We start from the raw sequence: 16626 nt of genomic DNA on the forward strand, positions 1-16626 counted from the left end.
TGCCCGCTTGCTGACCCATGACATCACCCCACTTCCTGCCGTCCCCTCACCCCTGTACCTCCACTCCCCCGCCCATAGGGCCCTTTAGCCTTCCACTTGGTTGAGCCCATCTGGCAGGGGCTGCCTCAAACCTTCCTCTTTCTTGACTGGAAATCACAAGCCCAAGCAAGTCCTCCCCGAGATGACCCCGGGTGGGGAAGACAGAGCAGCAAAGAGGAAACAAGGGTGGGAGGGGAAGGCAGAGAGGAAGGCGTGGGCCAGGGGTAGAAAGAGAGGGTGGAGAGAAGAGCGCAGATGGGACTGGAGTGGACAGGACCATGGCTGAGATGATCACCTATGCAGACCTGCGCTTTGCGAAGATCCCTGCGGCTAAAAGGCTCTCAGCGCCGCCGGAGCGGGCAGGTAAGAGCTCAAGGAATCCTCTCTCAACGGCCGACCCCCTAACTCCCCAAACCCTCTGTTCTCACAACTGATCCCTTCCCTCACCACTTCGCCCTCTCCCCGCGACTGACACTCACCTTCTTCAATGACTTCCCTCCGCTTCCTTTCTTCACAACCCCACGACCAACCCTGTGGTAGCCCAGCCCCACGATTGACCCCTCTCCATCCCTTCCTCTGTTGACCCGCAACTCCCCATCTGCACCCGTATCTCCCTGCAGTCCAGGAAACGGACGAAGATGGGGATCTGACTTACGAGAATGTCGACCCAGCCTCTGAGGCTCCCGGGAGCGCATCCCAGCTCAACCTGGGGGACCCGACAGGTGCGTTCGGTTCCAGGACGGTTTGGTGGATTTTGCCCCGCGGAATATTAAGCAGGGGAAATCCCTCGAGATGACCCCATAAAGCAGAGCTTTTCTGAGACCTCCTGGCCGGCTCTCCGCCTAGTCCAAATTACGCAGTCGTCGGACCCCTCGAGCAGGGGGCGGTGCCGGGGAAGAGGGAGGTGGGAATTTCCATGCAGGAGGATGGAATTCAGGTTGACCTCAGGTCCCAGTTCATTTTTCTAGGCTCCAGAGCAGGGCAAGCAGGAAAATGTGCTTTCCTCTGCTGTCCCAGATCATCTTCCCACCCTCAGGGTGGCTACATTTTGCACCGTACGTCTTCGGGGGAGAGGGTGGCGGCGTGTTGGACCACAGTTCAACCCCTTTGCCTCGGGATTGGTGGAATTGACAGGACTTCCAGACAAACGCGTGAGCCGAACAGATGCCTCTTATGCAAATTGCACCCCGTACTCCAAAGAGTTGGTGGGGAGGGGAGGGGAGTAGTGTTTAAGGGAGAGTGAACCACCTGGGATTCCAGGTTTGAGATGCCATGGCTGAGCCCCACGTAGTATAGAGCTCGAAGCGCTTTCTTCCTCCGACAGGTTCAAAACGCGTTTCTTTTTTCTTAAACTTACAGTCAGGGCAAAGTGAAACTGAAGTGGCAAACGTCGATTTTCCTATATTAGGAAAGGGAAACCTCCAAGGGGCCCCTAAATTACGTTTCTCTCCGGTGTCCGGGCAACCCTCGGCCCGGCTACGGCCGGGGGTCGGTTCAGCACTCTCAGGGTCTCAAGGGATTCCGTCTCCTCACAGGGTCCGGCGAGGGGCGGCCGATCACCACACAGGTGACGCTGGCATCATCAAGCGTTGGACAGGCTTTTCCCCGTGAGTAACGGCTGTTTCACCCTCATCCTTGGGTGACTCCTGCCGAAGGCCTGAATGCACGCCGGGGGCGGGGGGGGGGTGAGGGGAGGCAGATGAGAGAGAGAGGGAGGGACAGGGGCTGAGAGAGAAGGGTGGGCAGAGACCAAGAGAAAAGGGCGGAGACCCAGAGAGAGAGAAGGACAGGGACAGAGAAAGATGAGCAGAGACCAAGAGAGGTGGACAGAGAAGACTGAGACAGGATGGAAAGAAGGAAGGGAAGGAACCAGAGAGATGTGGACAGAGGCTAAGAGAGACAGGGTGGAGAGAGAAAGATGGGTGGAGGCTGGTTCAGAGGGCTTCAGGGCCAGGGAGAGAAAGAGAGGAAGACGGGAAAAGGAAGAAACTGGGGTGTCGGGGTCAGTCTGGGAACAGGGGGCTGGACGGGGCAGACATGTAGGAGGGGCAGGGAGTGGGAAAGTCTGCGCCTGTTGGACTGCCGGCGACAGTGGGGCGGTTTGGGGGTTCACTTTTTCCGGGGAGCACAGGCTGGTCTGGGTGGCCTGCCCAGGGGTTAAGTGAGGCAAGGTGGGGTTTTTTTTTGGTTGTTGATTTGTTTTTAATAGTATTTGTTTGGGGCTTACACCCGTACTAAGCGCTGGGGTAGATACGAGATAATCAGGTTGGACACAGTCCCTGTCCCACATGGGGCTCCCAGTCTCATTCCCCATTTTACTGATGAGGCAACTGAGGTGTAGAGAAGTGAAGTGATTTGCCCCAGGTCACACACCAGACAAGTGGCAGAGCAGGGATTAGAACCCAGGTCCTTCGGACTCCCAGGCCCGCGGTCTACGCATTAGGCCACGCCGCTTCTCTATCCCTGGGGGGAGCTTGTAGGCAACAGGGTTGGCGGGGGGCAACCCATCCCAGTAATTACCCCCCAGGGAAGGGGAGGCTGGGGGTGGGAAGGACCCAGGCCCTCGATTTGCCCCTGGGGACAGGGACAAAGGAGCAAAATTCCTAAAGGGTGGACGGACCTCGGAGCTCCCACCCAACTGATTCATTCATTCCATAGTATTTATTGAGCGCTTACTGGGTGCAGAGCACTGTACTAAGCGCTTGGAATGGACAAGTCGGCAACAGATAGAGACAATCCCTGCCCAGTAACGGGCCCACAGTCTAAACGGGGGGAGGCAGACGGCAAAGCAAAACAGAACGAAACAAAACAAGCAGTCCGCGCAGACGTGATCAAGCTAAATAGAATCGACGTTTTCAACGGTCCCCCCCGGCCACACCACCTCTACTTCCTCAGGCCTCTCCGCCTGGACCCAGCACATCCTCCTGAGTCTGCTGAGCACCTGCCTGCTCCTGGGAGTCGTCGCCATTAGCGTGGGGGTTCGCTGTGAGTACAGACAGCTCCCGAAATCTCTGTCAGACGTCTCGACGTCTCTCAGATGCCACTTTATCGAGGGTGGACACGGACGTGGCAGTAACGGGGCTTGTCCCTCTGGGATGGTGCCACCCGGGGAAGGCCGGCCGGGTAGACGGCCCGGAGCGGGGATGGAGCTCCCCGTCCCACCTGCCAGGTGGGCCTGGCTCAGGAGTGCGGCGAGCTGGAGAGGCGACGTGCCACTCGCCTCCGCCCCAGTGGGGGTTCTGGGGCTGAGCTCCTCGTGAACCTGGGCGGGCGAGGCATCCCCGGGGTTTGCGGGGGCGGAGTGGGAGGATCAGCCTCAGGGGCTCCAACCGAGAGCCTTTTGGCCCGCTTGCCGGCCCCGCGTCGTGGCCGGCAGATCTGCAGGTGTCTCAGCAGCTCTGGGAGACGGCCCAGGCCCTGGAATCCACCAACAGCAGCCTGAGGGAGCAGCTGAACAACCAGGGGGCCCAGCTGGGGCGGAGCCAGGACGATCTGCGGGGAACCACGGAACAGCTTGACCAAGCCCAGGAGAGACTTCAGAGAGTGCAGACGCAACACCAGACCACGATGGAGGAACTGCAGGTTTTAAAAACACAACTGGAGGAGGTCAGGCAGACCTTGCGGGGCGAGGAAGAACAGAAGAAGAACCTGGAGGCGCAGCTAAGCATCCTGCAAGCCCAGCTGGAGGAATGGCAGCCTCTCCTCAGCTGCTCCATGTCAGGTACCCTCCCTCACCCTTCCCTCAGGGGACCGATGTAGACCGATTACGGGGGGCGGAGGGGTCCCGCCTTCTACCCCCGCTTATTGGAGAAGAGAGGCCCAGGTCCGTCAGAGAGCCCGTGGCCTCACCCCAAACCGGTGCTGCTGGTAGAGGGGGTGGCCCAGAAGACATTCAGGACTGTCAGTGGCACGCTAGCAGTGACCGTGGCAGGAGGGGAGACCACGGAACTCGTGAACCCAAGAAGTTATGCAGACAGAAAATATCAAAAAGTTCCAAGAGGGTTTTGGATCCACGGATCCACAGAGGGCTACTGGAGGGCTAGTTCACGTAGTAAGGGGGCCCGCCCCTAACCATCGGGAGGCCTGCCGAGGAGGGTAGTGGCCACACGGTTTGTCCCGGCGACCTGTTGCCCCCGTCGGAGACACCTCCCAGAAACGGCCATTCGTAGAACTCCCGGTGCCGGTGACAGGGAGGGAGCGAAGGACGGCGGGGCCGGTATCTTCAGCGACGGGGGAGCCTCTACGGGGCCCGGATCAGACTGTGTTGGCTGTTCTCTGCTCTTCAGGATCCTGCTGCCCTCTGGGGTGGATACAGAGCAGGGGGAAGTGTCTGCTCTTCTCCTTCACTCGAAAGACCTGGAAGCAGAGCCAGGACTACTGTAGAGACTTCTCTTCCGACCTCGCCAGTCCCAAGCGATGGAACGATAAGGTACGGTGCTCCCCCGTGCTTGCTCTGGGAGTGGGGAGTGGGAGATGGGAGGTGGAGCGGGTGGGACAGATTCTCTTCCTCGCCTCTCAACTCGGGCCAGCCCTGAGTCTCTGGAGGGTGGTCAGCTGCATCCCTGATCTCTCGGCCCGTCTAACCACTCCTGACTCCCTCACAATAATGATGATATCTATTAAGCGCTTCCTCGGTGCCAAGCACCGTATTAAGCGCTGGGATTGAAGCAAGATCATCAGGTCGGACACAGTCCCTGTCCCGCACGAGGCTCACGGCTTAAGTGGGAAGGGGAACGGGGGGGAACGGCATGGCCTAGAAGAAAGAGCACAGACCTGGGAGTCAGAGGACCTGGGTTCTAATCTCTGTTCCACCTCCTGTCTGCTACGGGACCTTGAGCAAGTCACTTCACTTCTCTGGACCTCAGATAACAGGGCTTGGCACACAGTAAGCGCTTAACAAATACCAAAATTATTATTATTGTTACCTCGTCTGGAAAACGGGGATTAAGAACTGGGAATCCCACATGGGACACGGATTGCGTCCGACCTGATTAGCTTGTATCTACCCCGGTACTTAGTAAAGCGCCTGGCGCCTAGTGAGCCCTTCCCGAGTGCCGTCGACAACAAAAAAAAAGAAGGTATCGACTCCCCAGTTTGCAGACGAGGAAACTGAAATCCAGAGAAGTTAAGTGACTTGAAGGAAGTCACCAAGGAGGCAAGTGGCAGAGATGGGATTAGAACGCGGGACCTCCGACTCCCAGGCCTGGGCTGTATCCGCTAGGCTTCATTCTGACGGTCTAGAGGGGGTGGAGGTCCTGGGATCTGGCCCTCTGGTGAGCTGGTACCTATGGGCCAGGATGGACACCGCCCTGGATGCTCTGAGACCTAATTCTGTACGGCCAGCCCTTGAGTCCCACCCTAGTGCTTAGGCAGCACTCTCCTCCGGCCTCGTGAACTTTCCAGGAATGAGGGGAGAGCATATGGCTCTGATTTAGGTCAGATGAAAGTCTGTCATCTTCTGTCCCCCCCAAGCTCCCTGCCCTGGCCCTTAGCCAAGCCCAGCTTTCCTGTCACACCGAGCTAGGATGCGCCATCAACTCCTGAGTCCCAGAGTCCCAGCCGGAGAGGCTGTGGGACTCGGGTTTCTCCTTTCTCCTTGGAACTCCCCCCAAACCCTTGCACCTCTCTGGATCCCATCCCTCCAGGATGACATCATAAAGATTATTAGAGAAAGAAGCTATGAGTCGTTTCCCTCATACTGGATTTCGCTCCGAAAAAGCGAGTTTGATGGATGGCTGTGGGGAGATAACACAGAAGAACAAGGGTAAGCCTGAAAAGACTTCCTGGTAGGGATGATTCCATTCCCCCCCCCCCCCCCCAATTTAAGTACCTTCCCCCATAATCCGGATCCAGAGCTCTTTCGCACCCTACCAACCCCAGCAAGGAGTCCCAGATCACCAGCTTCGCGGAAGGGGTGTGGCCAGCATCTCTCAATTCCTTAGGGACGGGGCCGGAACGAGAACTTCGACTCCTGACCTCCTTTGGGCTTTCAGACCGGGTGGGTCGGCCCAGCCTCGGCGCATAAGAGTCGCTCCTGGTGGCCCGGGGTGGGGCTGTGCGCTAAGCCCTCTGTCAGCACAGCTCACCAAGCTTCGGTCTGGGGAGGTCAAGGAAGAATTGTAGAGTAGTCCGACAGCCTTCGAGGGAGCAGGGGCCTCTTCCCTGCCTGGGCCAAGCTGCCTGTCGACCACTGTGCCCCTAAATGAGGCGGGGTCAGGGAACCAGGGAGCACGCAGCCCCCCCTGCCTCGACCTTGGCTAAACCGGCCGCCGTTTTGGAAATGCAAAAAATCCAGGACCCGGGGTGGACCTCTATGGCCGGGGGAGGGGCAGCAGATCTGGGGAGGGGAAGCCCAGTGGGCGAGCGGGGAGAAGAGTTCATCTATGACTTGAACCCGGAGAGGCCTAACTTAGAGGGAGGGGGAGAGAACGGGTCAGGAGCCCAGAGTAAGGCCTGCTCTTTCACTGATTCCTTGGGCTGCCTACGTCAACCTGACCACTTCCTTTGGACTATCCGGGGCCCAGAGAGATCGCAGGGGCCACTCCCCCGGCAGGCCGGAGCCGCGGCGGACGCAGCCGCCCCCCGGGGAGGGGGTGGGCGCAGCCGGGCCGGCCTCGGGGCTAGTTACTTGCGGACGGCACCCGTCGGCCAGCCGTCGGTCGGGTTGAGCCACCGAGCCCGCCCCCATCCTCGTGGCCCTCACGTTTCCATCCGAGCATCCCTTTCCAGGGTTTCTCCTATGCACGTGCTAAAGCCCGGCGGCGTGCAAGAAGCCCGCGTGAAAATTCCGAAGGGGAAAAATAAAAAGTTGGGTGCAAGAGCTGTTCCCATCAGCAGCCACTCCCGCCCCTGAGGCTGCTCTAGGTTAAAAATACCAAGGTGTAACACTTCTGAACTCTTCTCAGCTATTGGACTAAACTACACACAGGGGAGAACTGCATGACTATAGGCAAACTCTATCAGCTTTCCAGTGAGAATTGCGATTTAAAATTACCCTTCATCTGTGAGAGGCGAGTCACCGCGTCCCCGGGGCCCGGATTTGGTGTCTAACTGCGTCGGCCCACCCGCGGCGGGAGCCAGGTAAGGAGAGATCTCAGTGCCCAGAACGGCAGAGGGCAGAATATAAGAGGTCGGGAGGGCGGACCGGAGCCTCTGGCTCCCACAGAGAGAGGTAGCAAGAGGCGGGCATCGGCGAGAATCCAAACGGGGCCGTTAGGAGAGGAGGGGACCTTGGAGGGAACGCTAGGAAGGCCACGAGACCAAGACAGTGAGGTCCCTGGCAGCTGAGGGCCCTGCAGAGAGCGCGGGGCAGGGGGATTCGGGAGGATTGGCCCAGCTACCTCGAGGGCTCTCTGTGGCTCTAGGGGGAATAATGATTCTGGCTGCTCCGCCTCTGTCCTGGCTGGGGTTGGACTGGCCTTGGTCCCCGGGGTACGTATGTCCTATGGGCAGCTGCTCCAAGTCCTAGCCCGCTGGCTCCTCCTCTCTCAGACAGGGATTCCCATCCGAGCCTGGAATTCCCAAGCGACCACCCGGTCTCCACCGCCGCCCGCCCCTCACATAGCTCTCGGGACTGCAGTCTGCACGGAGCCAAGGCCCCGGCTCCCAGAATCGCCCCATCTCCGACTCGCGCTATCCCCGGCCACGGAGGGTACCGGCTACAGAAAGCCCGGCCCGCAGCCCTTGGCCGAGGGGGACGGCGGTCGGCGAGGAGACGACTCCGTGGATTCCCCCTTTACGCAGGAGTTGGGTCCGGGCTCAGCCCGGGGGCTCCCCGTGGACGATCCACACTAGGGGGGCATGAGCGAGGAGAAGAGCGTGAGGGCAGAGGGGGGGGTCGTGGGCAGCCCGGAGCCAGCCAGGCAGATTTATTGAAACGTTTTAAATACGCCGCACGGGTCCAAGTCCTGCGTCCGCCCCTCGGCACGTCGGTCGCCCGTCCGCCTCAGGGCAGGAGGAGGCGGGCGCGAGGGTCGGCCGGCTCAGGGCGGGGAGAGGAACGGGACGGGCCTCGGGCCCCGAAGCGGCCAGCTCCGGCTTCCGCACCCCCTCTGGGTGTGGCTGGCTCGGCCTCCCCCTGCCCCGGGGCGGGCTCGGGCCCCGGGGCGATGGCCAGCGGGGCGGCGTGGGAGGCCGGGAGGCCCGGGGCCGGCCTCCGCCCCTACGCCGCTAGGAGCGGGCCCCGGGAAGGTGGAGGCTGGGGGTGGGGGGCTTGGAGTGATGTCTGCGGTGGCAGAGGAGGCCGCCGGCCTCACAGTTCAGGTTGTGGTAGCGGGCGACGGCAGGTGCAGGGCGTGGGCACACCGACAGGAAACCGAAGCTGAAGGGGCTAAGGCAGCAGCTGGGGCAGAGCAGCCCCTCCTCCGGCTCCCGGGGAGGGACGGCCCCGGGGGGCGGCGGGGGTGGGGGCGGCAGCTCGGTCTGCTCCAGCGCCAAGGCCCGGGGCAGGCTGTGCCGGGCCCGTCCCCAAGGCTGCCCGCCCCAGCCCGCCGCCGGCGAGTTCACTACGGCCGCGGGGACTTTGCTGTTCGGGAGCGGCCCCCGCGGGGGCTCCGGCTCCGAGGGAGGCCGGGGCCGGGAGGCCGAGGAGGTGCACGTACTGATGAAACTGCCGACGGTCGGAGTCGGGGAGAGCCCGGGCCGAGAGAGCGCGGGCGGCGGGCGCGGCGAATCCGGGCCGGGCGGCGGCTCGGGGCCACCCGGCTGGTCGTCGGGCTCGGCCGGAGGTCCCGGCGGGGTCTGGGCGGGCTCCGGGCGCTGGGGAAGCTTTGGGGAGGTGGGCAGGGAGCAGCAACGGCGGGAGGAGGCCTCGGGCTGCAGGAGGGCCCAGGGTAGGGGGCCTGGGGGCCCAGAGGCAACCGGGGGCGGACAGGAAGCCGGCAGTGGCGGAGGGTCGAGCGTCAGGGAGACGACGGACTTGCTGGGAGTGTCCAGGAGTTTAATTTTGCCCCCTCTGAGGTCCTCGCGCCGGGAAAAGGGATTGACGCGGGGCAGGGTGTCCCTCCGGCCACGGGCCGGCGGCGCGGGGGACGGCGGCGGCGGGAGCAGGTCCGAGCGGCTGCGGGAGAGACGGAGGCCCGGAGCCGGTGGTGGAGGGGGCGGCAGCAACCACTGGGCGGAGGCGGTGGCGGGATCGGTGCGTGGGGTCAACTCTGCGGACAGACACACGGACGGTCGGCCCAGACCGACTCCCCCGGGGCCCGGCCTGTAACCGCGACCCGCATTACCCAACCTGAGGCCTGGTTGCTCTTATCGCTCCTGAGAGCAGTAATAATAATAATAGTGTTTGTTGAGCACTTACTCCGCGCCACGGAAATGAAAGCTAGGGTAGATACGAGATAATCGTCTGTGGCCACACGTGGGACTCACAGTCTCAGGGCGAGGGAGAACAGGTATTTCAGCTCCTCTTTACAGACGAGGAAGCTGGAGCCCAGAGAAGTGGAGCCAATTGCCGTAGGTTACACAGCGGGCCTGTGGCAGAGCAACTTTCGGGCCCGGGCTCGTCCCTCCAGGCCACGCTCCTTCTCCGCGGTCCCGCGCGGGGCGCGTAAGCCCTCTTCCGGCACCACTGATCCTCATCTCTTTTCTTCTCCCCTCCCAAGCCTCGCTGCTCCCCGATTCCCCGGCAGAACTCCCCCTCGGTCGAATCCAGAGAAAACGACCCGGACGAGAGAGGAAACCGACTCACTTCCTTTGAACGCTGGAGGCCTCGGGCACGGCAGTGCCTTACTCTGCCAGGGCCCCGGCTCCCCCGTGAGGGGTGGCGTCTCCTCCGTCCCAGGCGGCAGGAGAGGGCCTATCCGGCGGGGAGATAGCTGGGGCCGGCCCGGGGGTCCTGGGTGCTGCTCCAGGATCTGCTCCAGGCGCTGGGCGATCTCAGCGAAAGGGGCCCGGGCCTTGGGCTCCATCTACGGGGACAAACAGACAAAGGGCTCGGTCATCGCCAGTGGTTCTCTCGGGTTCCTCCACTGCCCTCTCGCTCCCTCATAACCCCCTCCGGGTCGATGCCAAGGAGCCCAAGTTATCCCCTCACCCCGGCGGGGCTGAGGAGCCCGGAAGAGACGACCCATTTGGGATCACAGACTCCGGAACCGGGAAGTCCTTGGAGGTCACCTGGCTCAGCCTCCTGCCTCCACCCAGCTAACTCATCTAGAGCCGGGTGTCTGTTTTCCCCAAGCTTCCCGGGGGATGGAGTCCAACTGCGTCCCCTGGACAACCAATCCTAGCGTTCTATCCCTCTCGCGGTCAAGAAACCCTTTTTGGCCAGCCCCAAAATCTCTACGTTAAACTCATTTCTTCTTCTTTGGCCTCGGCGCAAACGACGGGCTGGCCAGCAACCTCACTCCTGGGTTAAACCACCACAGCTCCATACACCTCTTCCTTAGGCTCTGTTTTCCATACCTGTATTTCCATTCTGTTCCTCTACCCTGAAGCCTCACTAAGATTCTCCGCATCCTTTTTTTATGTGCAGTGACCTGGGAAGGTGACAAGTATGCTGATAAAGGATCTGACCGGGCCTAAGTCAGAATACTTCTCACTTCACTTCTCTGGGCCTCAGTTACCTCATCTGTAAAAGGGGGATTAAGACTGAGCCCCATGAGCGACAGGGACTGTATCCAACCCGATTAACTCGCATCTATCTACCTCAGTGCTTAGAACAGTGCCTGGCACATAGTAAGTGCATAACAAGTACCATGATTATTAGTGTTTTCTATTCCCAACAGTCGGCTTTGTTAATAAAGATCCACCTGCTGCTGCCCGAGTCTACTGGCGGGTCCGCTCTGACCCTAAGATCTCTATTTCCCTAGTCTACCACGTCTCTCCCCATCCCGCGTTTGGGTCGGATTTTTCATCTTCGAGGGAGCCGGCCGCACGTTTACGCTGTTTTCCCGGTGGCTCACTGCATTTTTTCAGTTCCCGCGTAGGGAACCCAGCCCCATTTAGGATCATCTCTCGGTCTGAACAACCCAGTCTCATTTCCTTCCCTCTTAGCCCTAATCTACTGTGTTAATGCACCCGGAATGTAGGTCGGTGAGCAGACGCTCCTGCGTCAATCCCGCAACAGGCAAAGGAGGGAGACCTGCCTTGAAAACCCTTGGGACAAGACACCCTGGACAAGGTGGGATGAAGAGAAGAGGGGAAGGTGGCGGGGAGAAGAGGCCAAGGTCTAGCTGAGTCTTTTTTTCTCAGCTTCCCTACGCCTCCTTCACCAAACTCTTCCTATACTGGCTTTCTCTGCCCACCTCTTCCCCTGACCTCACCGCAGATCCTCCACGACCCCTTCCAACTCTCCCTCCCCGGTGGCAAGTTACTTGGGCAACGTCCCAAGGATCTAGGTGACCCTGAGCAATGTAGAGTTTTCAGGACAGTGCTTTCCCCGTGTAGAGACGGGACGTTTGTCTTTTCCCATCCTCAGGGACTACTCAGTCAATCGTTTCCGTCCTTCCGCTTATTTGAATGACGCGCCCTGGTCACCGGCTCCCATTTGATTTCTTTTGCTGGTGAAGAGGGAAGTGGAAAACAGGAACCCTTGGTCATTTGCCCTTCCCACTACCAGGAATGAGTCTTAGTCCTAGAGTGGGGCCCCCTCCCGCAGGGGAGAGTCTGCCCTTCCCCTCCCATCCGCCCCCCCACCCCTCCAGGGGAGCCCTAGGAGGACAGGTCCCTGCTTCGGGGCTGAATGTCCAGCCCACGGCCACAGGGCAGGAGGGGTGAGTCTGGAGTCCTCTCCTCCCATCTGCCCCATTCACTTCCCGCACAGCAAGAGCCCGGCGGATTGATGGGCATCGACGCCACGAGCCCCCGGAGCCGGGACCAAATTTGGGGAGCTCGGGCGGGCGGCGGCCGGGGCGGGCGCGTTCACCTGGATTCCTGAGGCGCGGGCTCCCCGGGTTTGGCTACAAAGCTGTGCTCGGGCCGCAGGAGCACCTCCCGGGGGCCCGCCTGCGGCCAGGATGACCACGCCGGGGACGCTCACGCTATTTGCGGGGCTCACGATTGGAGGAGAAGGTGTAGGTGTGAAGTTTTAGAATGTTTTTGGCTTGGCGGGGGCACCGAATGACACGACTGCTGGACGCAGTGCGGGGTTAGCCTGGAGGCTGGGAGACGGAGCCTCTTACGCTGCAGCAGTGGATGGCGAGGAGGAGGAAGGGTGGGGGGCAGTCCTCCCCTACCAGGGCTTGGAAGGCGGCAACGTCCAGACCAAAGTCCTGTGAGGGCAGAGAGGACGGGGGGGGGGGAGGGGGGTTGGGGGATTGTCAGGCTTCCCTCGGTTATTACCTCTCCCCGTGGCCCCCCTCCCGTGCCCCCCCAGTCCCTCTCCCCAGCCCAGCCAAAGTTCCCCACCTCCTAGAATTTCTGAATCATTCCCTCCACCGGGAAGCACTTTCCAGGCGGCGTCCACTCCTCCAGGCCGCCCTTCCACAGTTAAAGAGGAGTGAAGACTTCTCAGACCGGCTGGGTCCCTTGGCTGGGTCCAGCTCTCGGGGCCTTCTCCCCACCGCCCCCGGCCCCAATCTTCTCCTGGTGTGAACCCTGCCCACACACCACCCCTCCAACGACACGGGCCGGGTCGGGACCACTCACTTCTGTTCGAGGCAGGTAGTCGGGGTCAGCGGGGACTCGGGCGATGAGCTCACCCAGGATGATCCCAAAGGCAAAGACATCCGCCTGAGGAGCGGGGGAGGGCCAGAGCAAAGGAAAGGACCGGAATTAGGCTGGATCAAACCTCTGATCTGCCACCAATGGGGGGTCTCTCTCTCTCTCTCTCCCCTCTCTCTTTCTCCCCCCGCCCCCCCGCCTACCTTCTTCTCTCTCAGGAGGTCCAGTCCCTCCCACCCCAGGTCAGGGTCATAACAAACCAAAGCGAAGGGCACGAGGCAGGGCTGGAGCGGAGGAGAGGGGAGAGAGCGGCTTCAGGCCGCGCACAGATATCCGGGCGTGGAGGGGTGGGGGCGAGTTCTCACCTTTTCATCATACAACTCCCCCCGCAGCACCTCGGGCGCCATCCAATACGGGGAGCCCACCACGGCCAACGGCTCCATCTGCACCCCCTCCCTGCGGGAGGAGAGAGGAAACGGCAAGAGCCTCAGAGCTCCCCTTCCCCCTCTGGCTCTGGGAGGGGACCCCGCCCTCGGGAAGCCAAGTGGTCGGGACTGGGCGGAGGGAGGGCAAATCCGGCGGGGAAGGGAGGGTGGCAAAGGGAGTCCCGGTGGCGACGGAGGAGAAGCGGAAGCGGGGAGAGGAGGGCGGCCCGACACCGGGGAGGAGAGGAGACGGGTCTCACCGGTAGACGGGGATCTTCTCGGCCAGCCCGAAGTCGCCCACCACAGCTGTGAGTCCCTGCTCCTCTCGCCGCACCAGGCAGTTCTGAGACACGCGTCTGGGTCAGCTCCCACCCCCGCCGCTCCCCTCCCCGGCACCCCTTCTCCCCGGCACGCCGCCCCCAGCTGCCGGAGGGGCGGCGGAGATGTGGGGGAGCCCTTACGGAGGGGGATTCCCCCCTTTTCCCGGGGGGTGAGGGAGGAGGGCAGTTCCCTCGAGGTGAGGTCCGGGGTGACGGCTTGGCCGCGAGGGGGGAGGGAGATAACGGTAGCTCTCCACCCCCTTTCCGCCCCCGAGCCGCGCAGCGGGACTTTAACGGGACACCGCCGCCCGCGGGCGTCTTTCGGCGGGAGAGGAAGGAGTGGAGGGAGAGGGATCAGAAGAGTCCGTACCTTGGAGGTGAGGTCACGGTGGAAGACGCCCGTGGCGTGCAAGTAGCGGAGGCCCCGGGCAATGTCTAGGGCCAAGCGAAGCCGCACCGGCCAGGCCAGGGGTTCCGGTGAGCCCAGCAGCTGCTCCAGGGTGCCCCCGTTCATATACTGAGGCCCGGGGACGCGGAAAGCACAGGGACGGCGGGAGGAACGAGAGTCACCACCCTCCCGCTCCCGCCCCTTCACCAGTGCCTCCCTTCTGCCCGCGGAGGTCTTCGCCCGGTCCCCGCCCCCCACCCCGTCCCCGATGGAGCCCTCACCTCTGTCAGGGCGTGCAGCTGTCCCTGGTGCACGCAAACTCCCATCAACCTGGGATGACACGGGGGGGGGGGGGGGAGGGGGGGGCGGGGAGGCCGTGAGCGGAGCCCCGTCCCCCGTCCCAACCCGCCCCGCCCCCGCCCTCCCGGGTTCTCTCACCGCAGGATGTTGGGGTGCCTCAGCTGATTCATGAGCTGCACCTCCCGCAGCATGTTGCCACGGTTACTGGGCAGCTTGTTCATCTTCAGGACCAGTATCTGCCCGGATTGCCGGTGCTGCACCTGGAAAGTGGGGGGGGGGGGGGGGGAGACGGAGGAAGGGAAGATTCGGCTCGGGACCCTCTGGGGGACGGAAGGGCGGGGGGGGGGGGTCCGGCCGCGGAGCCCAACGGCCGGGGAAACCGAGTCCGCGGCGGGGCCGTCGAGCCGGCCCGTGAACCCACTGTCGAGCGGGGATCGTCTCTCTCTCTCTTGCCAAACTGTATATTCCGAGTGCTTCGTCCAGTGCTCTGCACCCGGTAGGCGCTCGATCGATACGACTGAACGAATGGGCCTCGGTTCCCTCATCTGGAAAATGGGGATGAAGCCTGCGAGGCCCCCGTGTGGGACAAAGTGACGAGCGTGTATCTACCCCGGAGCTTGGAACAGTGCTCGGCGGATAGTAAGCGCTTAACAAATACCACCACTATGAACTGCACATACCAAGCGCCCGGTCCAGCGCTCCGCACCCGGTAAGCGCTCCATCGATACGACCGATTGAACGGACTGTACGTCCACTCGTTCGATGGTATCTCTCGAGCGCTTACCAGGTGCAGGGCACTGTACTAAGCGCTTGGAATGGACAAAGCGGTAACAGGAACAGTCCCTGCCCTTTGACGGGCTCACAGCTCATCCCGAGCGCTTAGTCGAGGGCTCCGCACCCGGTAGGCGCTCGATCAATGCAACTGAATGAACGGACTGTACCTTTCGAGCGTTTAGTGGAGGGCTCTGCGCCCGGTAGGCGCTCGATCAATACAAGTGAACGCACCGTGCATGCCGAGCGCTTCGGCCAGTGCTCCACATCCAACAGTCGCTCGATCGATACAATCGAAGGACCGAACCGTGCATGCCGAGCGCTTCGCCCAGTGCTCCGCACCTAATAGTCGCTCGATCGATACAATCGAATGGACGAACCGTGCATGCCGAGCGCTTCGCCCAGTGCTCCGCACCCAATAGTCGCTGGATCAATGCGCTTCGCCCAGTGCTCCGCACCCAATAGGCGCTCGATCGATACAATCGAATGAACGAACCGTGCATGCCGAGCGCTTCGCCCAGTGCTCCGCACCCAATAGGCGCTCGATCAACGCGCTTCGCCCAGTGCTCCGCACCCAATAGGCGCTCGATCGATACAATCGAATGGACGAACCGTGCATGCTGAGCGCTTCGCCCAGTGCTCCGCACCTAATAGTCGCTCGATCGATACAATCGAATGGACGAACCGTGCATGCCGAGCGCTTCGCCCAGTGCTCCGCACCCAATAGTCGCTCGATCGATACAATCGAATGGACGAACCGTGCATGCCGAGCGCTTCGCCCAGCCCTCCGCACCCAACAGGAGCTCGATCAATGCAATTGAACCGTGCACGCCGAGCGCTTCGCCCGGGGCTCCGCACCCGAGCGCGGGGTGCAGGCGGAGCGCTCGGGGAGGGGGCGGAGGAAGGAAGCCCCCCCCCCCCGCCCCCCCCGCACCTTGTAGACCTCGGAGAAGAAGCCGGCCCCGATCTTCTCCGCCCGGTGGAAGTCGTCCACCCGGGCCAGGCTGGACACGGCGCTGCGCAGCGCCCGGTAGGAGGAGGACGAGGAGGACGAGGAGGAGGAGGCGGAGGAGGAGGCGGCGGGGGACCAGGCCCCCGGGCCCGGCCCGGCCCCCCGCAGCGCCGCCCGCTCCCCGGCCATGGCCGCCGCCCGCACCCCGCCCGGCCCGTCACATGGCCGGGGACCGGCACCGGGGAGGCCGCGGCCCCGGGCGCGCTGCCCCACCCCGGACGCTTCTAGGCCGCGCTCCCCCCGGGACCGGGACCGGGACCGGGACCGGGACCGGGACCGGCGCCGCCGCCGCCGCCGCCGCCTGGGCGCGCGCGCGCGCGCGGGGCGAGGGGCGGGGCCGGAGCGCGCGCGCGCGGCGGGGGCGAGGCCGGCGCGCGCGGCGGGGGCGGGGCCGGAGGAAGAGGCGGGGCCGGAGCGCGCGGCGGGGGCGAGGACGGCGCGGGGGGCGGGGCCGGAGCGCGCGGCGGCGGGCGGGGTCGGAGGAAGGGGGCGGAGCCGGAGGAGGGGGCGGGGCGGGGGCGAGGCCGGCGCGCGCGGCGAGGGGCGGGGCCGGCAGAGGGGGCGGGGCCGGAGGAAGAGGCGGGGCCGGAGGAGGGGGCGGGGCGAGGGGGAAGGGGCGGGGCCGACAGAGGGGGCGGGGGCGAGGACGGCGCGCGCGGCGAGGGGGAAGGGGCGGGGCCGACAGAGGGGGCGGGGTCTATGGAAGGGGCGGGGCCGGAGGAGGGGGCGGGGCGATGGAAGGGGCGGGGCCGGCAGAGGGGGCGGGGGCTG

At 63.1% G+C, this 16626-nt stretch overlaps 2 protein-coding genes across 2 annotated transcripts; one reads left to right on the forward strand and one right to left on the reverse strand.

The window, feature by feature from the left end:
- The first annotated feature begins 283 nt into the window (after positions 1 to 283).
- On the forward strand, positions 284 to 10576 carry CD72 (CD72 molecule). The gene is made up of 9 exons (XM_029061103.2): positions 284 to 402; positions 660 to 761; positions 1575 to 1646; positions 2935 to 3024; positions 3416 to 3760; positions 4326 to 4468; positions 5685 to 5803; positions 6945 to 7119; positions 9642 to 10576. The coding sequence occupies exons 1-8, from the start codon at positions 318 to 320 to the stop codon at positions 7087 to 7089; spliced, it is 1101 nt and encodes a 366-aa protein (XP_028916936.1). The 5' UTR covers positions 284 to 317; the 3' UTR covers positions 7090 to 7119; positions 9642 to 10576.
- Positions 7877 to 15984, reverse strand: TESK1 (testis associated actin remodelling kinase 1). Its single transcript, XM_029059853.1, has 10 exons — positions 15778 to 15984; positions 14211 to 14332; positions 14054 to 14102; positions 13755 to 13901; positions 13325 to 13407; positions 13005 to 13095; positions 12625 to 12708; positions 12159 to 12248; positions 9728 to 9947; positions 7877 to 9191 (listed from the first exon to the last, which is right to left on the reverse strand). Exons 1-10 carry the CDS (start codon positions 15982 to 15984, stop codon positions 8209 to 8211), a joined length of 2076 nt encoding a protein of 691 aa, XP_028915686.1. The 3' UTR covers positions 7877 to 8208.
- Between the last annotated feature and the right edge of the window lie 642 nt (positions 15985 to 16626).

This window comes from Ornithorhynchus anatinus, chromosome 3 (genome assembly GCF_004115215.2).
Source record: "Ornithorhynchus anatinus isolate Pmale09 chromosome 3, mOrnAna1.pri.v4, whole genome shotgun sequence".
Classification (NCBI taxonomy): Eukaryota; Metazoa; Chordata; class Mammalia; order Monotremata; family Ornithorhynchidae; genus Ornithorhynchus; species Ornithorhynchus anatinus.

What these genes read in the sequence shown, in the direction of transcription:
- TESK1 (XM_029059853.1), bottom strand. Translation starts at nt 15,984, where the DNA reads ATGGCCGGGGAGCGGGCGGCGCTGCGGGGGGCCGGGCCGGGCCCGGGG. An exon ending in GAGAAGATCCCCGTCTACCG is followed by an intron (nt 13,096 to 13,324) that starts GTGAGACCCGTC and finishes CTCCTCCCGCAG; the next exon opens with GGAGGGGGTGCAGATGGAGC. An exon ending in ACTACCTGCCTCGAACAGAA is followed by an intron (nt 12,249 to 12,624) that starts GTGAGTGGTCCC and finishes CTGCCCTCACAG; the next exon opens with GACTTTGGTCTGGACGTTGC.
- CD72 (XM_029061103.2), top strand. Translation starts at nt 318, where the DNA reads ATGGCTGAGATGATCACCTATGCAGACCTGCGCTTTGCGAAGATCCCT. An exon ending in CCTCAGCTGCTCCATGTCAG is followed by an intron (nt 3,761 to 4,325) that starts GTACCCTCCCTC and finishes TCTGCTCTTCAG; the next exon opens with GATCCTGCTGCCCTCTGGGG. An exon ending in GATAACACAGAAGAACAAGG is followed by an intron (nt 5,804 to 6,944) that starts GTAAGCCTGAAA and finishes AACTCTTCTCAG; the next exon opens with CTATTGGACTAAACTACACA.